The sequence below is a fragment of the Pseudoliparis swirei genome, chromosome 19 (genome assembly GCF_029220125.1).
Source record: "Pseudoliparis swirei isolate HS2019 ecotype Mariana Trench chromosome 19, NWPU_hadal_v1, whole genome shotgun sequence".
Taxonomy (NCBI): domain Eukaryota; kingdom Metazoa; phylum Chordata; class Actinopteri; order Perciformes; family Liparidae; genus Pseudoliparis; species Pseudoliparis swirei.
Genome location: NC_079406.1, coordinates 2,556,771 through 2,580,170, shown reverse-complemented (window position 1 = coordinate 2,580,170; position 23,400 = coordinate 2,556,771). Strand labels below are relative to the sequence as shown.

The 23,400-nt window shown below is 45.2% G+C and overlaps 1 protein-coding gene across 3 annotated transcripts; it reads right to left on the bottom strand.

The window, feature by feature from the left end:
• Positions 1–196: 196 nt before the first annotated feature.
• Positions 197–23,060, bottom strand: cyfip2 (cytoplasmic FMR1 interacting protein 2). 3 transcript variants are annotated; one of them, XM_056439721.1, is made up of 30 exons: positions 22,927–23,060; positions 19,471–19,622; positions 19,126–19,215; positions 17,884–17,961; positions 17,601–17,702; positions 17,331–17,512; positions 17,147–17,243; positions 16,193–16,321; positions 16,005–16,109; positions 15,819–15,907; positions 14,988–15,225; positions 13,154–13,306; positions 12,562–12,701; positions 12,319–12,466; positions 11,296–11,449; positions 11,045–11,201; positions 10,875–10,971; positions 10,722–10,798; positions 10,234–10,342; positions 9,992–10,111; positions 9,063–9,262; positions 8,896–8,983; positions 8,057–8,200; positions 7,801–7,891; positions 6,246–6,376; positions 5,079–5,151; positions 4,231–4,325; positions 3,858–4,096; positions 2,238–2,385; positions 197–2,129 (listed from the first exon to the last, which is right to left on the bottom strand). In XM_056439721.1, the coding sequence occupies exons 2-30, from the start codon at positions 19,585–19,587 to the stop codon at positions 1,962–1,964; spliced, it is 3,759 nt and encodes a 1,252-aa protein (XP_056295696.1). In that variant the 5' UTR covers positions 19,588–19,622; positions 22,927–23,060; the 3' UTR covers positions 197–1,961. The 3 variants fall into 3 exon arrangements, 2 of the variants coding, with proteins under 2 accessions (XP_056295696.1, XP_056295697.1); XM_056439722.1 differs by having other exon boundaries at positions 5,079–5,152; positions 6,244–6,376; positions 15,819–15,901; XR_008834715.1 differs by lacking the exons at positions 197–2,129; positions 2,238–2,385; positions 3,858–4,096 and having other exon boundaries at positions 4,304–4,325; positions 5,079–5,943.
• Positions 23,061–23,400: the final 340 nt, after the last annotated feature.

The following is a 23,400-nucleotide window of genomic DNA, read 5'->3' as shown; positions in this document are numbered from 1 at the left end:
CCAAAGGAGATTATCTTAAAGTATTCTGCAGTCTGCATTTAACCAGATCCAATACTGACTAAGGCGTGTTTGACGAGCCACCAAAGGCTCCAAATATTCTTTTAAAAGAACCAGAAAAAAACAAAGCAACTCGTCTGTCTACTGCTCGATCGTAAACAAATTAAACCCTTTGAAAAGCAAATATCGTAAAAGGCAATTTTTTCAGTCAAACATTTTTTTATTTCATGGAAATACAACATCCTTTGCAGGACCCACTGTTGTACACTTTATATTCTTTTTCTCCACTTCAAAACATGGTCACTTGTACAACAATATCATAAACAGAGCCTCATGTCACAAATGGAGCCATCGATGACAATAAATTACACTTGCCATGCTAAGGTTTTTGAGATGATACATCGGTACCTTCATTTGAAACCAGATTAACCTTTAAATTAACAATACATCAGAGTTGAATAAATATGATAAAAAGACACTTGAGTTACAAAAAGAAAGTTTGTTCATCCAAAACAGAGCAGAAAAAAGATGTCAGGGCAGTTTGGGGAGAGTTAATTCTTAATAATTAATTTTTCTTCATGAGAAAAAAAAAATAGGGACATATTTTGCATATTTTTGATAACACTGCTAAATCTAAAGCAGAAGTCCAACAATAGTAAACACTGACTATATTTAATAAACTGCCCTTTAACTATAACTGACATTTTATTTATGTTTGTTCCTTTATGTGCAGAGTACTGTATAGACCAACATCATCCATTCACACTCAGAACAGGTTAATCTAGCACAGCGCTGTCTTCATACAACCTAGAGGTATTTCTAATCTCGTTTTGTTCTCTTTTTTTTGAAACTCTTGAAAAAGCCAACACATTAACCCAGATGAAGAGGTGTCATTTCCCCAGAATTGTCAATAATATCACTGTATTCATGTACAGAATATAAAAAAATCTTTCCTGACAGACAAAAGAGAGAGAGAAAGAAAAAGAAATGACAGGCGATGAGGTTTTCCAGCCAGTAGTAGAGAGGCAGGTATACCACGGATGTTTAAATTAAAAGAATATTAATAATTAAAAACAAAAAAACAATTACAACACTCAACACTTCACTTCGTCAAACAGTGAAATTTACAGCGGAACTTGTAAAGAATGAACAAAAATGTGTCAAGAAGAAGCAAAAAAACAAAAAAATAAAAGAAATAAAAGCAAATTAAGAATGCGATGTACCTTCATTCCTTTGAAAGCAAGCGGGCGAGGAAGTATTTAAATGCATCGAGATGAAAGACACCGTGGACCGTGAACAAGGGGCCGACCATGGCCGTCATACAAATGAGTGAAGGGTTAGCGACGCATCACGATAAACAGGTGTGGGGGGGCATTATAAGAGGACATGCATAACGGTAGCACGTGGTGTACTTAAGAGCACCATGTTAAAAGATATCTGTATAACTTAGAAAAATTAGCTATTTCCTCACATTATTTTAGTCTTATATTTAAACATAGTTAAGATTTACTTTAGCCGCCGTCGGCTCTCGATTGTAAAATTCTGAAAAGGCATTTTTTTCTTCTTTCTTTTCCGAGTCCCGGTAAGACCCGGGGGACTTCAAACGGGTGGCTCCGGGTCATGTGACGAGAGATACTCTTTTGGCATTTGTGTCAGTGGTCCAATCCACAGGTGTGTGCAAGAAGACGAGGCATGCATGAATCCGAGTGGAGGGCCACACAGAGAGTGAGATAAAAAGAAAGAAAAAGGTGTGAATGTAACACTTCCACCTCTTTCAGGGTTCAAGGATTCAAAGACAGCTTTTTAAGATAGAGGAATAGTTTGAGAGGGTCTGTCTTTGGATTCTTAAAGCCAGTGTGGAGTCATCTACACCTCCATCCACGGGACCAGGAAGAGGCAGACATTTGAATCACAGCTGTGTGTGTGTGTGTGTGTGTGTGTGTGGAGGGGAGGGGGGGTCTATTTCAACAGGTGGTAGCCAGAGATTGGTGTATAGGAGGTTGGAAGCAGCGAACGTGCTCCACGGTGGAACTGTCCGTCTCCACCGCCTTCATGTACTTGTTGAGGATGGCGAAGATCTCGTTGTTGAGGATCTGGTACTTCCGGATGCGGTCCGCCATCTTCTTCAGGGGCTGTCGGAGAAAGCGCGAAAGAAAAAGGAGAAGAAAAAAAGGATGAGTCGGGACGATATTTTAAAGGAGAAAATGCGAGTGAATGCAGCGGGGTCGAAGTTCACCCACCACGTTCTTGATGATCTCGTCCTTGCCGTCCTGCCTCTGGACTTTGAGCAGATGGTAGCAGAAGTCAAAGAGGTCGAAGCGGCGCTGCTGGCCCAGCAGAACGATGATGGCGCAGCCGGCCCAGTTCAGCCCGTCGCCGAAGCACTGCCTGGTCGGCGAGAACGGAAACACGCGGAGCATCAGACGCAACTCGGGGCGCATTGACATCCACTAAACTAGAACGGGCACTCGGTAGAGCGCATACCTTCGCCGCAGCCACTTTTTTGGTACTTGGCATGAGAGTGTGGGGAACTGTAAATTGATGTAACTTGATACCGGATATTGTGGTCATTATGACATGTCGTATATCACAAGATTGGGCATTGAATTATGAACATGTTGGCATTAGTTGCATGCCAATTGGATACAAATTGGCCGCGCTATGGTAAAAAGAAGATTTTGACCTTTTCATAACCTTGACCTTGACCTTTGACCCGATCGATCCCAAAATCTAATCAAATGGTCCCCGGATAATAACCAATCATCCCACCAAATTTCATGCGATTTGGTTTAATACTTTTTGAGTTATGCGAGTAACACGCATACAAATAAATAAATACACAGCGATCAAAACATAACCTTCTGCATTTTCAATGCGAAGGTAATAAGAACTCGTGACGATATCAGTGAGTATTGTGGCGCAGCGTCTGAGGCGGAGGTCGTTTAGAGAGGTTACACATGTGGGGAACACATGGAATGAAACTCTTCTTTCTGTTTTCCTCTTTCTAAAGTAGGAAGTGGTCACATGACGACTGCAGAGGAACATCGATGTGGAGAGAAGCAGTTTCCCTGAAGCTCGACGACGTCTTCTTTTTATAAACACGTCAACGTTATGAGTAAAAACCTCAGCAACGTGTTTTTAATATATATATATATTTATTTTTTTACGGACTAATTGTATTCCATATTTATAAACTAACATACATAGTGCCGGGTTGATGACTGACAATAAAATCATCATGTTTTATTTTTATATAAAGCTACCGGTCCCAGCTGTGGAAACTTTGCCGTCTACTTGAAAAGCATTTGTAGTTCTATGTATTTTATTTGTGATTTTGTTTGTATTTTGTTCTATTTTAATGTTTTGTACCATCTGGACCTCGAGTCTGAAATAAAAGTTTGATTGATAATGTTTGGCTGCAGATGAAAATAAAAGTTATTAAGCTCCACGACATTTTTTCTTCTTCTATACACGTTGACTTTTCCAACTAAGTTACGAGTAAAAATTTTAACAATGTGCTTATATAATAATAATACACATTTTGACGAATGGACTTTGAACAAACATTTTGTGAAATCTCGGGTGTATACATTAAAAAGTGAGAACATTTCAATGCATATATATATATATATATATGTGAATATAACACATTTTATATGAATATAGCATATTTTCATGATTTTTCCAAAACATTTTAGATTTTTTTCTTTCTTTTTCCAAATGACCTTTCCATGTCTTGAAATAAACATTTTTAAATTCCCGGATGTTTCCAGGTTTTCCGTGACCGTACGAACCCTGTGTTTGTCAGAAATACTACAAAAGCGCTCCTCCTGGCCCCAAAGCGGCCGGCTGCCACTTACTCGGCTGTGAACTCGTGCGTTCCCACCGGGATGCAGTACACGAACTGCATGGCGCTCCACAGGCGGTGGAACTCCATGCACTCGTCCACGTGCATCACGCCGTTGGTGGGCGGCGGCCCGCGCCACACGCCGTCCTGCAGGAAGCTGCGGATGCGCGTCAGGATGACCTCGAACATGGAGAGGCCGCAGCACAGGCGCTCTTTGGTCAGCAGGTCGCCCTCGCGGGCGATGGCGATTTGCTGGTCGGAAAAAAATAAACAGGCAGGTTAAATTTGTATTATATTATCGGCAGTATTTTAAATTTAAGAGAGGGAGCGAGAGATTTGCGTTTTTCCGCCCGTCTGCATCCTTAAAGACGGTGAGGTGGACTCACCTGTGGGGTTCCCAGCCTCTCGATTAGAGGCACGAGGTGGAGAGGGGCGTACTTGGCTTCCAGCCTCTTCATCCTCACCTCCAGACGCTCTCCCTCTACACACACACACACACACACACACACACACACACACGGTCTCCGTCTGTCTCCACGTTGCTGCTCGACCACTCGCTCTACCTGCATGTCTTCTGTTGTCGTTTGTCTGTTGTTCTGTATAATGTTCTGTGTCTCTGACGTTGATGTTTTTATTCTGTCCATTTTAACATAAACTTCTCTCCCTTATTTTATTTGCTTTCTCTGTTTTTTAATTCGAGTCTCCTCGTTGCATGTCTTGTTAGTACATGACGACGTCTAAGAGTATAATCACTATTCATAGTGCGTTAGTGGAAAGCGTAAATATTGTAAAAACATTGTATATATAGTCTTATGTTTTTTAGGTTTGTTTTATGACGTCTGCCTCTCTGGAAAAAAAGCCTCCTGGCTAATAGCACATTTACAGAAATATTTGTGTTAATGTGCAGATTTATTTTGTTAAATATTTTTTAACACTTTGAACTGTCCAATAGTCTTATTATTGCTATTTAATGACAATTGCTCATATACTGTAAGCGTAAATAAGTATAGATATTATTTTTGAACAAACGTTAAATGTTATTTCACAAGTTTCAAAAAGTGCCCCAATATATTTCTAAATGCCCCTTGACTTCAGTCAGTGGGGGAACAATGACCCCCTAAATAAATATGTAAATGTCGTCCCCTGGCTGGACGCCATAGGACGAGTGACACTTTCCTTTTGTCTTTTTTTACCCATCTGCCTCACATCTCGTGCCGTCGACCCGTTTCTATACCTTTGATGTAGACTCTGGGCAGAATGTTCTGGAAGGGCGCGGCGTGCAGCAGGTCACACACTTCCTCCTGGGACTAAAAGTCAAGCACAACACCACCAACGGTCATTTGGATTCACAGAAGCACCGCCCACGTGGCTCCATGGGCCCCTGAGAGCATGCGGGTCCCCATGAGGCCACTCAATAATAAAGCATGTTCGAAATGTCATAAAAGAACGCGGCCATGAGCTCCACATTCTGACGGCTTGCTCATCACTATCATGCAGAGCAGGAGAAAACAGAATGAGTGTGTGTGTGTGTGTGTGTGTGTGTGTTAATCAAGCCGTGATGTCACAACATCCCATCTGATCACTTTTAAAGTAATTTAAGTAAACAAAAAACACACAACATGTCAGTGAGTCAGTGGTGTTCTAGCTACGCGGTTGTCATGGTGACCGTTAGTTAGTTAGTCAAGACAACAAGATACACACCAAACTAAATGCAGGGCGGCGGCACCCTGAAACTATAAAAAGGTGACAATGAAAAGACGAGCCATGCACGGATGAAAAAGAAAAGTAACACGCACACACACACACACACACTTACAGATAATCCAAACCAACATACGCACACACACCAGTGCACATGCAGGTCAGTGCAGTAGACAGACATGTTAAAGAGTGGCAGCTGAGTGGTGTTACGCAAGACAGGCGACACAAGAGTGTGAGGAGGAGGAGGAAAGACAAAGAAGGGAAGAAGATGATGAAGAAGAAGAAGAAGAAGAAGAAGAAGAAGAGAGAGAGAGAGAAACACAGAAGCCCAAACCAGCAAGAGAGAGGAGGACATTCCAATTCCGTTATTTAAAGATAAAAACCTAAATCCTTACCACCTGTGGAAGTTGCCAGCGTGGAATGAAAAATAAGAGTTGCAGTTCAGAAAACAAAACATCACAGATCCAACACACTCGGGGGCCACGGGGACCGGGGGGGGGGGGGCACCAGGGGTCATAGGTCACCCACACATTACATCACATGTCAGTGGACCCAGAGCACTGAGCTCTGGCACCACAGAGGGAACTAACACTGGAAAAGTATTATATTAGAAATAATAATAATACATGTCTAACAATTTAAAAACACAAGTTGTTTTCATGTGCACAGGAAGCAGGTGGAGGTAACACGGGAGTCCCACCAGAGCTTGTTCGATGAGCAGGCAGAAGAGGATGGCGTTGCCCACCTCCCTCAGGCTCTGGAACACGTCGGTCTTCAGCTCGGCGTACTCGATGATGTCCTTGAGCTGATGGTGGAAGAACTCCAAGATACCTGCAGACAGAGAGCATCGAATACGCCTCGTGAAATACGACAATAGACAACAAATCTACTGTTTCCCATCCCATCGGACCGCCCTCGCTTTTTTCCCCTTATAAGACAAAAGACAACACATAGACATAACACCTAGAGGACGACTCCACATCATGAAGTCAGAGTATTGAGAAAAAGAAAAAAGAAATACAAATAAAGAAAGAAAAATGCATTCGTAAGTGTGTGTGTGTGAGCTTTTTAAAAATTGTTTTAAATTATTTTATTTCGCTTTTTAAATAAGACACTTCTGTGTGCCCGATTTGAACTTTAAAGCATTTCTGTTGACAAATAGATCAACTTTATAACTCGATTTTCATGACTTTTGGAAATTTCAAGGACTTTTCCAGGCCTGGAAATAACCATTTTTAAAAAGGCCTGACTGTTCCAGGTTTTCCATGAGCCTACGAACCCTGCATAGGGTCCCTTGGACCTGGCTGTGTCTGATGCCCCCTGCCATGAACATGTGCACCACCCTTCTGATGAACACACTAAAACCAGGTGCCATAAACCAGGGGTCCCCAACCCCGGGCCGCGGCCCGGTACCGGTCCACGGCTTGGTTGGAACCGGGCCGCGGAAAAAAAGTGAATAAATCAAGTTTTAAATGTTTTTTTTTTTTAATCAGTTGGAAAAATATATTATTTTGAAAAGGGACCGGATACACCCGTGTGTCTGAGCCGCGTTCAGGAGTCTTAAAGTTCGGGTTTATCGCTGCAGGCGAGTCTCACGCGCCGAACCCTCTGCTGGCGGCACAGTGACAAAGAATCTTAAAACATATTCAACCTGCTCAATGAATACTGTCACTTCAGGGAAATGACAACTGGTTTCAAGTTGGCCGATAAAGTCGCTGCTGTGTGGGCGAGTGAACAGCGGAATATTCTACATGTTTCAGCCGTTGACCGGGTGGAAGAAGCTTTTAAAAGAGTTTGAGCGGTACGCCAACCACAAAAGACCCGACTGCAAAAGAATAGACCTGCAACCCATTTGTAAACAAACCCACCCGGTGAATCGAGCCCGTCCGAGCTAGAAGAAAATGTGATCGAGATGCAAATGACGGTGGCCTTAAGGGACATTTCACACAACAACTCTGCCGGTGTTCTAATGACAGCGACCAGAACTCGGTTAGGAGCAGCGGACCAAACACACGTCTGTGTCGCCGTCTCCATCAGCGGCTCGTTGCAGGTAAACAAGCACGGCTCACACTAATTCGGCGTAATGGTGAGTTGTAGTTTTTGGCACTTTATGCCCTTCGTATAATTGTATGACGTCATATTTATTACGTCATTTATATTGCCGGTCCGTGAAAATAATTCCTGACAGTCCGTGGCTCAAAAAAGGTTGGGGACCGCTGCCATAAACTACCTCCACCGGACCGCCGAGGGCTCACCTGGAGAGCCGTACTCGTGGCGAGGAAGGCGGCAGATCTTGGGCATGACTTCGATCAGGGTCTTCACGTACTGCAGGATGGTGCCCTGTAACTGTGACACGGAAGAAGAAGGTGGAGGAGGAGGAGGAGGAGAAGAAGAAGAAGAAGAAACCGGCAAAAGGGAAGAAGAAGAAGAGAGGGCGAAAAGAAAGAAAAACATCACTGTAACAACCCAGCAGTCCGAGGAAGGAAAACGTGTTGGATGAAAGATAAATACCAGGCTCTTGACTATCTTGAGCAGCTCCTCCATCACCACGGCGATGCCTTGGTAACCGAGGAGACGGCAGATGGTTTTGAAGTGGGGCGGGCCCACGAAGTTCCTGTAGGAGCTGTAGATGTGGGAGTAGGCGATGTTCAGAGGCTGAGGAGAGAGAGACGGAGGCCGTGTTAATCTGGACCGGGAGACACGATATGAAACAATAATATATCACATTAGAGTCATCAGTGGCAACACAGGAGTACATTTACATATTTATTTAGGGGGCAATCGTTGCCCACAATGACTGAAACCAAGGGGCATTTAAAAATAAATTGGGGCACTTTTTGAAACTTGTGAAATAACATTTAACCTTTGTTCAAAAATAATAAATATACTTATTGAGGCTTACAGTATATGAGCAATTGTCATAAAAATGGCAATAAGACTATTAGGCAATAATAAGACTATTAGGCAGTAGTCTTCAGATTCAAGGTATTTTCTTAAGATTGTTTTAACAAAAGAATAACAAAAAACATACATCAGAAAACCATATTCTATTTTATTGTTATTTCTTTGTGGTTATTTATTGTTATTAAAAATGTTATACAACTATTAACAATTATCACTTATTTAAAAAAAAAAATTAAGATTCAAAATTATATTTAGTTTTTTGTGTGTACCTATCTAGTAAAGGCAATGCAGATAGGACACACACAACAAAGAAAATAAATAAAATGCTCTTAAATTATGGGGTTATTTGTTGTCTCTCGCCTAGCGACATCAGGGGCAACATTATATTTCATAGGGGCAGTTTTTCCCTTTGCCCTCATGTGTTCCCGACGCCGAGCGGCACCCACCTTGGACCCATACAGGTAGTAAGGCTGCGCGTTAGCCGGCTTGTCTCTCTGAGGCTCCTGGGTGAAGGGGATGGCCGTACGTACGAAACTGTAGAGAGAGAAAAAACACATTAAAAAACCCAGAAAAAGGAGAAATGAAACACAAACAAGCTGTCGATCGAACCCACCGGTTGGTGGATCCGTTGTAGCAGTAGTTGGGCAGGAAGTCGAAGTTGAGCTCCCAGAAGACGTGCAGCGTGATCCGCCCGTAGGGGGCGGAGACGTTGTGGTTGGCCTCGCGGAACATGGCATCGAAGCTGTCCAGGGTCATGTGCTTACAGAGGAGCCGGTGGGTGAGCCGGTTGATCTCCAGCAGCCACTCCAGCTCCTGGTGGAGGGGGGACACGGGGGGGGGGGTGAGTGATGAGGATGGGAAGGGGGAAGCCTCAGCTCTATTCGTTTTAGGATACACTGAGCACCTATCTCCTCTTCTCTCTCACTCTACTTATGAATTTACATCTCTCCATCACACATCACTAACTCCGCTTCCCCTCCGGAGTCTTTGTGACTTCACGTCTCATAGGGACGTTTTCACGAAAATTGTTTAGCAATAAAAAAGGTCTGGGAAGTGCGTCATGATTCCTGATAAGAAACATTGCAGTTTAGTTTCATGTATTTATTTTTATGTATTTAATTGAATGTATACAATATTTTAATGTATTTTTTTAATGCATTTAATTTAATGTATATATTGTTTTCATGTATTTTTTCTTATGCATTTAATTTAATGTATATATTGTTTTAATGTATTTTTTTGCCGTTTTTACGTAATTTTTTTAATTCGTAATTTGTGATTTTAGGCTGTATAAAATGAACCGAATCGACTTGAATCAATGCATCGAGCTCTGTGGATTTGAGGGAAATAGTTTTTTTGACTGTTGCAGGACATTTTCTGCCATATCCCAAATATACTGAATGCAAAAACACATTGGTTTAAAAAAAGGAAAATTAAGACATCAAATGTGCCACGGTCAAGGAGAATTCGTCATGTCTGATAATGGGCGATACAAAATAATCTGAATTGGTAAAAATTGAAGAGTGCGTGTAACCGGCGTACCACGATGGAAGTGAGGTCCTCGCTCTCGAAGCGGCTGATGGCGTGGTCCAGGGACTTGTACATGGCCGTCGAGATCCTCTGGGTGATGAGGCGGTTCAGGTCGATGGAGCGGCCGAGCAGCTGCAGGGAGACGGGCGAGAGACGGTCAATACAAACAACGGCGGAGCACGATGGATCAAAGGAGCACTAATAATAATAATAATCAGAATAATCATCATAATCAGAGAGGAAGCGGACTCCACCTGCACGTGTCTCTGCTTGAGCAGCGTCTCGTAGCGGTTTGACGGCGGGTACGGGATGATCACGCCGTAGTTTTTGCACTCCGCCCTGAAGCGCTTGTCGAGGAGGACGCTGTGAAACACGCAAGGGTGGGAGTTCAGGAGGTGGAAGTGGGATAGGGAGAGAGAGGTAGAGAGAGAGAATGAGAGAGAGGAAGAGAGGTAGAGAGAGAGAGGTATAGGGACAGAGAAATAGGGAGAGAGATGTAGAGAGGTAGAGGGAGGGAGAGATGAAAGAGGTAGAGGGATAGGTAGAGAGGCCGAGTAAGAGAGAAAGAGAAAGAGAGGGATAGGGAGAGAGCGGTCGAGAGGTAGAGACGCCGAGAGAAAGAGAGGTACAGAGGCCAAGTGAGTGGAGGAAGCGGCAGAGATGGAGAGAGAGAGAGATAGAGGGAAAGAGAGATGGAGGGAGGGAAAGAGAGAGAGAGAGAGATTCACTCCTCCTCCTGTACCTTCCAGCCATCGCTTTGTAGTAGGCGAATATCTGATCCGCCAACTTGTAGACGAACTGGTCGAAGCAGAGGTTCACCTGCGAACGAGAGCAGCGCTGTGAAGGCCTCGCCTTCAAAATAAAAGCTTTTACAGTGCGACTCGTTTCCAGGTACCTCGGCCTCGATTTCATCGTAGAGGAACTGCTTCTTGAACTTGGTGAGCGCGTAGTAGCCGCTGTCGTTGTACAGGTCCAGAGGATACAGCACGTACCTGGAGGAGGGGGGGGGGGGTTATATCACGCAGGTACAAAAGACACAACGGGGGGGGGGGGTCTCTGTCTCACTCCATCATGGAGGGCTCCTTGGTCTCCAGGATGTGGTCCGTGAGGATCCAGGGCATGGACATCTCGATGGGGAACTGGATCCTGCGACCCATGGTGAGCTCCAGGAAGAACTCTCTGAACCACAGCTGGGACAGGTCGCAGCACTGCTGCAGGGCCTCTGCACACGCACACACACACACACACACACACACATTGCCACTTTGAGCTGCTCCCCATGGGACCTCAGTCCACACCTGGAGGTCTCTACTCACCGCTGAAGTTCAGCAGGTGTGTGAAGAAGAAGGAATGTTTGTGGAAGTCTTCGATGGCGACCACGATGGGTCCGTCCAGGCAGCTGCGGAGCGTCTTCTTGGAGCCGCTCTTATCCGCTATCAAGGACTCCAGCATGGTGCGCACCATGTAGAGCTGCGGAGGGGCGGGGCTTAGTTCAAGGTGATCAGGAAGTGAACCTTCGTGGGCTTCAGCAACGTGACTCGGGTTACACTTTGCATTTAGAGTTCATTCTAGAGAGGAATTTGTACTTTTTAGGGGGAAAAAGGAATGTGGAATTGATTATTTCTTTTAGCCTTCAGAATAAAAGCCTTGAACATACATTGAGTTATTTAGGTTCCCAAACATGTGAATGTTTCTTAACTATTAGTTTCTTTGAACTTGTCTTGTGTTTCTTATGTTACTGCCTGTCTTGGCCAGGTCACACTGGAAAAAGAGTTAGGTCACACTAATCTCATTGAGACTCAGCTGATTAAATAAAGGTTTAAATAATAATATGAAATAAAAAAATTAAATGTAGCTAATGAGATTCCGGTGCACCAGTTCAGATGGGAATGTTTCCAGTGAAAACAGAGGAATTTTACTTTTTGTGGGGAAAAAAGAAACCATTATTTCTTTTAATTTCAAAATAAAAGCCTAGAACATAAATTGAGGTTCCCAAAAATGTCAATGTTTCTTAACTTTTAGTTTCTTTTATCTTGTTCTGTGTGTTTCTGTTTGGAGTTGTGTGTTTCTTAGATCACCCTGGAAAATGGCGACTCAGCTGGTAAAATAAAGGTTTAAATAATAATTTAAAAAAATAAAATGTAGTTATAGCTAATGAGATTCCGGTGCACCAGGAATTTGTACTTTTTTAATGAGGAAAAAGGAACGTGGAAACGATATTTTTTTAACCTTCAGAATAAAAGCCTTGAATATAAATTGAGTTTATTTAGTAATAGTCACAACAGCGTTCCCGTTTCGGCTTCTCTCCCCGAGCCCCCCTGAACCGTGTCACGGCTCACCTGTGTGCTGGAGGGTCCGACAGCCCTGCGGGGCACTTTGATGTCAAATCCACCTTTTGGGTCCTTCTCCCCCCTCAGGCAGGGGTCATTTGGGGGTTCCCTCACCCCGTCCCAGTCACACACCGTCTTACGAATGGCCTGAAGAACGCTGCAGACGGAGAAAAAAAATGGATTATTAAAAGTGCTTTTTGATCTTTGAAATGGAAAAAAACCTCCATTTAAATCCGCATAGTGTGCGTTTACCTGATGAGGACGTTCTTCTTCTTGCGTACCGCCTGGCGCAGCGGCTCCCTGAGGGTCATCTGGGCAAAGTCCTGCAGCGCCGCGTAGATGGTGTTCCTGATGGCCTGGTTGAACACAGACTCCATCCGGCCCATCAGAACCTGCACCGGTGGGATTAGCACACATATTGACCTTTAAGCCCAACACCGCGCCGATGGCTTTCTATTGAAGACGTCCAGGACTCGTTTTAAGATGTAAAACATTCAGCTCCGAGTAATAAATTGTGTCTCATGTGGTTGAATAAAGTTATTCATGCCTCTTGAATATCTCCTTATAAATATGTTCATGTAAAAGTATATTTATTTGTCTTTTTGACCATCCACCGCTGAATGCATATATATATACATACATACATATATATATACACACATAAATATATATATATAGTCAAAAAAAACACATTAAAAAAAATACATATATACATGGTTAAATAAGTTCTGCAACAAGTATATATCTCTCATATATATATATATATATACACATATACACACACAGGTTGACCATGTTTCCATGGCCTTTCCATGACCTTCAATGACTTTAAACTAAATTTCACCTGCAGCCCTTTGATCATGGCGATGACCTCCACCAGGGCGAACTTCTCCTCGCTGGTGTAGTTGTAGCGCGTGGCCCGCTCGTACTCCTCCGCCGTGCCCGGACAGTCCTTGTTGCAGAACTTATCCGTGGGATGGACCAGCTTCCAAGAGTACTGAAATGGACCGGGGAGGGGAGGGAGATCAAACCTACGACCACCAATGTCCCCAAAAACCTCTTGTAGAGGCTCTCGCATGTTCCCACTGTAAGAGATCCACTATTGTCCCTGTGCCCAAGAATGCTTCTCCAGCATGTATGAATGACTACCGACCGGTGGCCCTCACCTCGGTGCTGATAAACGCTGCAGTCCCTTCCTCGACTTCCTCGCTCCTCTTTGGATATGCTCTCTCCCAGGTACTGCACCACATCTCCTCTCCACTGTCTCACAGGGGGTGCACACCAGACTTCCATTGGGGGGGGTCAGTCAGCAGACTGTTCATTGATATCATTGATTATAGCCTACCCAGAGCCATAGTCCCTCCAGACTGGCCCCCAAGCTGATTGAGCTCTGACCACCTGACCGTGCAGGGGACTTCCTGACCGGTGGGCCACAGGGTCAGGGGGTGGGACCACAACTCAGGATCTCCACACCCCACCAGGACAACCCCCCTCCCTCAGGTTGCGCCCTCAGCCCCACCTGGCACATGACTGTGTGACTGTGTGGGTTCAACACCATCATCATCATTGGTGATGCGGATGACACAGTGGTGGTGGCCTGATCTCCGGCGAGAAGGCCTACCCTCTGAGTTGCTGATCTGTCACTCTGGTGCTGGACAACAGCCTCATGCCGAATGTCACCTGAACTAAGGAGCTGATTGTGGACTATAGGAGGGTACAGCAACAGAGGACGACGTACTCACTGCTGGGGATTACCTGGGATTACTGTGGAGAGGGTGAGCGGGTATAAATACCTGGGAGTCCACATCAATGAGGATCTGACATGGTGTGAACCTCTGGTGAAAAGGGAGTGCAGCGCTGCACCTCAGGCAATTCTACCACCTCAGGCAGATGAGGAATTTCAGTCCTTCCTTCTACTCTGGAGCTGGCCTGGCGTCCTGACAGGAAGCATCACAGCCTGGTCTCACAGCCTTGGCTGGAAGCAGGAGGACAGACTGCAGAGAGTGTGCGCGTTCGAAGCTGAGCCACTGATGGAACTTCACTCCCACCTGCAGGACTTGTACACCAGGGTGGCAGGATCACCGCGATCTCAGGAGATCCTCACCCACCCCCAACAACAGACTGTTTCAGCTGCTGCGGTCAGGCAGGCGCCTCCGTAGTCACGCTTGCAAGAGAGAGACTGAGAGTTTCTTTCCTCTCAGGCCATCAGGACTGTGAACTGACCTCACCAGGACCCCACATAGACTCACACTGCTGCCCTCTTAGGCACACACACACACACACACACACTAAATATTGTGTTGTTTTTTATTTGTAAATAGTGTGTACTTGTTGCCCTTGCACATTCCTGCTGAGCATTGCCACTTTCATTTCACTGCACACCCTGTGTGTGTATGTGACAAATAAAACATCTTGAATCTTGAATCTTGAATCTTGAGTCTTAAAGCTAAAAACTATTTGCTTCCCATCCACCACCTGTGCTGATTAGCAGGCGCCTACCTATAAGCCTTCTGATGGTACTGCGCCCCCCTGTGTTCAAATGTAGGAAGTGCATGTCCCAACTCACCTGGCGTTTCCCTCACAGACATAAGAAAGCATAACAACTACATTATGGCTCCAACACCTTTCGTACCGTAAAAAATAAAACACACACACACACACACACACACTCGACTCACAACTTCCATGACGTGCGTGCTCCACTTGGACAGCAGCTGCAGGCCCCTCAGCGCCAGGTCGAACAGCTCCCGGTACTCCTCGTCGGACTTCTGGCTGTCCAGGCCCGAGCCCGTCACCACCTCGCTGTTGCTGTAGCGCGCCAGCTCCGAGATGAAGCGGATGTGGTCCTCCCGGATCTGAACCATCTGCTCACACAGGTTGTACTGCGGCGAGATGCTGCTCTGGGTGCACGTCCACCTGGGCACAAAAGGAGGGGAGGGGGGGGGGGGGTCCAGTTGGTTCTGTGCTCCGGGCATTTCTGTACACTTTGTTTACACTACCGTTCAAAAGTTTGGGGTCACTTCGTAAAAGAAAGAAAAACTTAGAAATGTCTATATTTTTCAAAGCACTGTTTTTTCAATAAAGATAACATTAAATAATCATAAATACTCTCTCTACATAGTTAATGTGTAAATGACTATTCTCTGGTGTGTAATGAAGTCTCTACAGAGGTGTGTAGAGGCCCATCTCCAGTGTTCTAGTGGTACATTGTGTTATCGCCTTAGAAGACTAGCGGAGGGGTAGAAAACCCTTTAAACTCTTTATGTGAGCGCAGCTGAAAACAGTTATGCTGGTGAGAGAAGCTATAAAACTGGCCTTCCTTTGAGCCACAAGAAGAACAACATTAATAGTTACAATAAAAATCATTTTTTATAACCTCGTCAACGTCTTGACTATATTTTTTATTCATTTGATGAATAAAAGTGAGAGTTTTCATGGAAAACACCAAGTTCTCTGGGCGACCCTAAACTTCAGAACGGTGGTGTACGTGGAGGGCGTCGTCCTCTTACTTGGACTTGTTCTCCTCGTAGTGGGCGCTCGTCTCGATGTAGCGGGACAACTCGATCTGCATGTCTCCGAACAGTGGCACCACCTGAAGCTGGAGAGCACACGCTCACACTCAAGCTGTGCAGGCCGACACGACACCGCTCTGGATGTTCGACAAAAAGCGTTGCCGAAGCAATGGGAACTCGTACCTTGAAGAACTTGTCGATCTTGCTCAGGTTGATCCTCTTCTTGGCGTCGAGTTTATAGATGTTGCTCACGTTGCCGTCCATCAGGTAAAGGCCGAAGCCCATCACCTGAGAGGGGGGGGGGGGTTTTAGTGTGTTTAGCCAGCTTAAGCCCCCCCCCCACCCACCGTTCCAGGAGAAGATGCCTGTACCTTGAGCAGCATGTGCTTCTCGCTGGGCGTCAGATACATCTTGTTCTCGTAATAGTCCACGCAGATGTTGACGATGTCCGCCAGAAGCTCCTCGTAGCCGGGAATCACCTCCAGCTGCTGCTGCAGGCACTACGCGCACAAACAGTGACATCTAGTGGCTGGCCAAATGTATGACACCCTACGAGGAGCACCACAAGTTCTCCATAGAGAACATCGTTGCTGTCACACAACCTTAACCCTCCTAGTACCTTTGGGGTCAATTTAAGGTTTAACGTCTCTAAATAAATGATTGACATTATTTTTTTTGCTTCATATTTTAGGACTTTTCCTAATTTATTTTCTGGGTAAACATAAAATTTACATGATGATATGTTTTCAAGGTCCTGAATACATCTCGTGCGCATCGGTGCTTTTATGGGGTCAATTTGGCCATATAAGAAATATTAACATTTTAGACACATTGGTTTTGGTTGTTTTGGATGATATTAAGGGCACTATGACGTACAATTGTATTATCTTCAGAACGTTTAGGCCCTAACCTTACATAAAGAACATCATTTTCAGGTCGGATTCACATCATTGTAAGTGTCGTGGGGCTCTCTTTACTATTTAAGCTTCAAAAAAAGAAAGACGGAACGAAAGAATAGCCATAAAATCCTCAAACTGTGACAGCTAGTGGCTTGCCAAGCGTATTACACCCTACTAGGAGCACCACAAGCCCTAGATAGCTGACACACAACCTTTCTTTACTATTTGAGCTTCAAAAAAGAAAGAAAGGAATGAAGAATTAGCCATAAAATACATTGAATAAATATGATTACATCACGATACCTTACATAGCAAACTGTTTGCTGCTATACATTTTTTTTCAAGGAAAATCCCATGTACGAACCCCGCTGCGTTATTTAATATCCGCCCCATAAGACGTGGTCCCCCACACACACACACACACACCTGCGTGATCCTGTTGTGGTTGGCTAAAAACATGGAGAGGTTCTGGGACTCCTGGATGGACTGAGGGTCGGCCATCTTCCTCAAGAACTGAGCGGCCCTGGGAGGAGAGGAAGAGAGAGAGAGGCGTGAACCCGGCTCGCCCTGAACCGCCCTCCGTGCCGACTTCCCGCGGTGCTGCCGCTACCTTTTGTAGGCCGAGTGGTCGTTCTTGACGCTGCACTTCATGTTCTTCAGCTCGTCCAGCACCGCGAACATGTTGATGAACTTGCCCAGCGTGAGCAGGTAGGCCTCGGACACAAAGTCCTTCCTCCTCTCGGCGTGACACAGGCGCTTCACCTCGCTGCAGAAGCGCTCGATGGCTTTCCGCTGTCGAGGTTAAGGAAATCCGGATGAATAAACTCGGAAATTAGAAATCCCCGTCTCCCCCACCCGCCCTCAGGCTGCCGGGTCTTACCTGGAAGTACATGAACTTCATGAGCTTGGTGACTTCAGGTTCCAAGACCTCCACGGTTTTCTCGTAGATCTCCACTCTGTTGGGCTGTTCGTTGCATTTCACCTAGCAAACACAAGAGGGCGCCATCGAGCGGCTTGATTGTGCATTCTTTCTTTTTTCTTTTTTTCACCGCCACCCACACTCAAAAGTATCACGTTTTCTCGCATGTAGAAGCTGCAATTATTCAGTTTAAGGAAATCCTATTATGTGCGATAATGAAGTGGCCCAGGTAAGTGAGATGTACCTGGGGAATGGCTCTGGAGCAGCTCCTCCAGGTGTAGAGCATCACAGCGTACTCTTGTCCTTCCTCCAGCATCTCATTCTGCACAAATCACAGACAATACCACCGCACACGTTACATAACAGATTCTACTGGCATCAACTGGAGCGGTTTCCTTTATTTCCTTTACCTGTCGTGATATATAGTGTTAGCCTGGATTGTTTTGGTGGAAACTACATCTTGTAAAAATTTGACATATGATGTAGAAAGAAAATTGTTCAACAATAAAAAAGGTCTGGGAAGTGAGTCATGATTCCTGAAAAGAAACATTGTGGTTTAGTTTTTTAATGTATATATTTTAATGTATTTAATTTAAATATTTTTTTAATGTATTTTTTTGCCGTTTTTTATGTATTTTTTTAATGCATTTAATTTAATGTATATATTTTTTTAATGTATTTTTTTGCCATTTTTAATGTATTTTCTTTTATGCATTTAATTTAATGTATATATTTTGTTGCCATTTTTTATGTCTTTTTTTAATGCATTTAATTTGTATATATTTTGTAATGTCTTTTTTTGCCATTTTTTATGTATTTTCTTTCATGCATTTAATTTAGTGTATATATTTTTTTAATGTAATTTTTTGCCGCCAAATATTCCCATTACACTCAAGAGAAGGCCCGCATCTCCACGGCCGATATTTCTCGTAAACGTGTGTATTTTTATTTTGGGGTGACCTGTCCCTTTAAGACGGGTCACACATATTCCAGGATGAATGGAGGCTTGATTAATATTGCAGCGGGAGGAAAAATGACTCCTCATTCAGAAGAAAGAGGGTGAGACAGATTTCTCGATTTTGCTCCGGCTAAAAGAGAGGAGCGACCTCAAACACACCCAATCTCACTTCCTGATTGGATCAGAATAAAAAGACGCCACTTCCCCTCACTCCCCAACACGGGGAAAGAGCTTCACTGGCCCATCGCCCGCCTCATCCACCAGTGTGTAAGGGGAGGCGTCTATGCAACTGTGTGTGTGTGTGTGTGTGTGTGTGTGTGAGTGCCCTCGCCAAATCTGAACAAAAGAGCCAAATGATAATCAATTCACAGAAGCTACAGAGCGGCTTTAAGGCAGCGAGGCCGCTTCCCACAGTCGGCTCAGTGTTCCCCGGAAGAGGGGAAGAGGGGAAGAGGGGAACGCCGAGCATTCAGGACACACAATCAAATATTGATTCCACAAACGATGTGATGTCATCACACGCCTCACCATGCTGGAGTGGACCGTCGCCTGCTCGATGTAACGGGCGATGCCGGTCACGAACGCATTCCTGTCCTCGAAGTTGGTGTCAAAGTTCGCCTGCAGAGGAGGGGGGAGGGGGAGGGGGGGAGAGAGTGAAAGGCGTGGGTGGGTGTGTGTGTGTGTTGTTTGTATGTTAGTGTGTGTGTAAGTGTGTGTATATGTAAGTGTGTGTAAGTGTGTAATTGTCTGTAAGTGTGTGTGTCTGTGTGGTTAAGTGTAAGTGTGTAATTGTCTGTAAGTGTGTGTGTGTGTGTGTATATGTAAGTGTGTGTGTGTAAGTCTGTGTGGTTAAGTGTATGTATGTGTGTGTACCTGGTACATGATGGAGGAGGGAGGGGGCTCGATGCATGGCTGCTGGTCCGGGAGGGGCAGCTCCTCCAGCAGGTCCACGTTGGACAGGGCATCCTCCAGGGTCACGTGGGTCGTCATGGCAACGAGGCGTCACTCACACACAGCACCCCAGTCTGAGAGAGAGAGAGAGAGAGATAAAGAAAGAGAGAGAGAGAGCGAGAGGACATAAGATGTGCAAACAGGACTTAGTCTGCAGGTCCGTACAAAGATCACGTGGTAAAGTATTTGACGGTTTAGAGGACAGGAGTTGGTTGAATAATAACAACAAGAACACATCTAGAGATGGAGTGAGGAACACGGTCCCAACGACCAATCAGTGAACAGAGAAGTTGAAACGGTTCTCTAAAAGTCAAGAGTTGATTGGATGAAAACTCGTTCCTCTTGCTGCGTCTAGACTCCACTTCCTCTTGTGAAACACGCTTCGGGCTGAGCGGCGGCGCTGCAGCGCGTCTGTTCACCACACACACACACACACACGCACACACACAGCACCTGTATCCTCTGACACACCGCTCCGGGGAAACGAAGAGCAAGAGGCCCCTCACGCCTTCTTAACTTTTTTTTTCTTTTTTTTTCAAGTGCACAATTCTTGAAATGCCGATAATAATAAAGATAAGATAATAATAATAATCATAATAAATATAATAATAATAATATAAATAAAGATAATAATAATACTACTACTAATAATAATAACAATAATAATAATAATAAAGACCTGGAACCCCGTGCACGCTAAATCTTAGTAATGTTTAAACTGTCGTTCCCCTGTATTCTCTCCATCGCCGTGACGACACAACCTGGATCCCCCCCCCCCCCCGAAGACTCAGCTGGGTATTTTTAACAGTTCGGCTTATAGAAACTGAAGCGAAGGCAGACAGACGCGCTCAGTGCCGCTGAACTCCCATCTGTGCTCGGGAATACAGACGGGGACTGAAGCCCGGGTTGGCTGAATAAACTTTCCCACCCTGTACCCGTCTCTGTTCAACAGTTGGTGTGTGTGTGTGTGTGTGTGTGTGTGTGTGTGTGTGTGTGTGAGGGTGTGTGTGCATCCTTCACAAAGCAAAGAGCCCCTTCATTCCCTTCTGGACACTTAGTAACCAAGCCGTGGGCCAGTTTCACACCGGAGCGAGCAAGTTCACAAGAAGGAAACACAAGACAACTTTTTTCTGTTATTTGTGTGTGTGTGTGTGTGTGTGTCCCCAGAAATCCCATACAATACTTGAACATCCACCTCGGGCCGATCCGGCGTTCTAGCTAAAGCCACCCGACGTGAAGAGCTCGGGTCAGATCTCATGACCGTGAGGAACACGGGGCTCTGAGGAAGTGCTCAAAATATTACAGCTAAAAAAGAAGAATGAGGCAGAGTAGAAAAAGTACCAAAATAAAACAACAAAAGCAGCATCAGTGTGAGTGTGAGTGTGTGTGTGTGTATACAATACATCTGAGAGAAAGTGTGTCACCTCCAGGGTCTCACCACTCAGAAGGAAGGATGTCCCCCGGGAGGGGAGTGTGTAATATATATATTCATCCTCACAATGAGATGGAACCCGATCGGCACACACACACACACACACACAATGACATACGGCCCATTCCCTGACACACACACACACACAGTGTCAGCACCGGTCACATGCATGTTGGCCGATTGTCATTTTAGAGACGAGCGCCACAAAAAACAAACCTGCTGTTGTCTCATGGTGACCCCGTGATGTCACGCTCTACTTTTAGAACACACACACACACACACACTTATGTGCACATAAGCCTGGGTCACATGACCAAGCTCCACAGATAGGGAGGGCGGTAAAACAAACAGCCTAAAAACGAAGCGTCGCCCGCCTCAGGTTGATATGATTGAAGTGTTGGTGGCGTTGACGATGGCGTGCCGTCACAATACGTGAAACTTGGGATTCGGAACAAAGCGAACGGTTGTCGTTCGCCGCGGTCGGCTCGGCGCTCACCTCGACTTCTCTTTTCTTTCTCGGTCGGTTATTTTGGTCCACGGGCCTTTTGTCTTTCTGTGTTTCTGTGTCTGAAAACAGCAGCATCATCACCAGCCGCTGCTTATGAGGCAACATCTACGTTTGCAGCTTGCATCACAGCACACAAAGACAAGGCCGCTGCGGCGGCGGCGTGGGGACACGACCACGGCCTGGAACACTAATGGATACCTTCATTATCTCGGAGCGCGAGGCGAAGGTTTTCAAAACGCTTTGGTCCCAAACCCCAAAGACCTCCACTGACAATGACACACCACTGAAGAAGAGGGGGGTAAACATCTTCACACCTGGGAACCCTGAAGACACTGAATCATGTGGGCACGTTTGCTCGATAAGCGATGAATCGGCAAATCAATTCATCAATAACAAAAGAGGGGCAGTAGCTCAAGAACGACCAACAATTTACCCCTCTGCAATCTCCTATTTACCCCCATCTATCCATCTACCTACAAATCTATCCATCTACCTACAAACCTACCTATCTATCCATCTACCTAACCATCTACCCACCTACCTATCCAGCTACCTACCCATCTATCTACATACCTACATAACTACCCATCTACCTACCCATCTACCTACCCATCTACCTACCCATCTACCTACCTACCTCTGATGGACTTTGGACTCTGCCATCAGAATTGAATGGATTATAAATAATAACATTATTTGTTTCCCCTGTACTAAAGATGGCCAGGTCATTACATCACTGCTACGCCGGCACACACATGTACAACTCGTTCATGTATTTCTCCACTAAAGTCACAGGGATGGATAAACAGGGATCCAATGGAGAGGAAGAGGGGGAGAAGAAGAGAGGGAAAGAGAGAGAGAAGAAGAAAAAAGGGCGAAACGTGATGAAAGCGGTGGTTGTGAAATCGAGCCTCGGCTTGAAGCATCACATTTTCTTTTTTTCGCCTCTTTGCGGCGATAGAAAAAAAATAATAAATAAAATATATACCCCCCCCCCACCGCCGCTGTCATAAAATCGCCCAGCCTTCATTTCCCCGCGAACCCCCCTCCTTCATCGGTGCACTTGCTTCCGTCACCCACCCATCCCCGTTGAGCTACCGATGTTTAGCTAACGGGGATCCCGTTCATGTCACAATAATTCCGCTAGAGGATAATAAAAAAAAGACCCCCCCACCTACACACACACACACACACACACACACACACACACACACGGGACGTTCAATCCGGGTCACGGGCGGCGGCGTTTTTTTTATCAGCGATCCGGCTTATATGTCGTATTTTGTGCCCGGGAGAGCTCGAGTAACGGTAATGGAGAGGGAGAGAGAGAGAGAGAGCGAGAGAGAGGGAGAGAGGGAGCCCAGCCCTCCAGCCATCATCACCACCCAGCGCACATCCTCTCTGCGGCTCCATCCATCGCTACTTTCGGGCCACATACCTGTTCAATCTCATGACCGTCCGGCGACTGCCAAACACGGGCGGGCGGTGTCGCGGGTGTGCGACGGAGATCCGAGCTCCTCTTCTTCTTCTTCTTCTTCTTCTTCTCTTCTTTTTTTAATCTCTCTCTCTTCTTCTTCTTCGTCTGTGCCGATTGATGCTCTCGTTTCGCCCCGCTCCTACCAACAGCTAATCCGCCCCACACAAAGAGCAGAAAATGGCTGCAAGTGCATTTTCTTAAAGGGACAGTCACACAGCAGAGGGATGGATGATGGAGAGACCCCCCCTCTCTCTCTCTCTCCCTCTCCCCCCTCCGACATGTTGATTCTAGTTTTGTTTTTGTATCTATTCGTACGTTTTTTAATATATCTCTATTTTAATTTAAACCAATGAAGCCTGCTTTTCATATTCATATTTCACATTAAAGGTGGTATTTGTGTGTGTATGTACATAAAACATATATACAGTCTATACT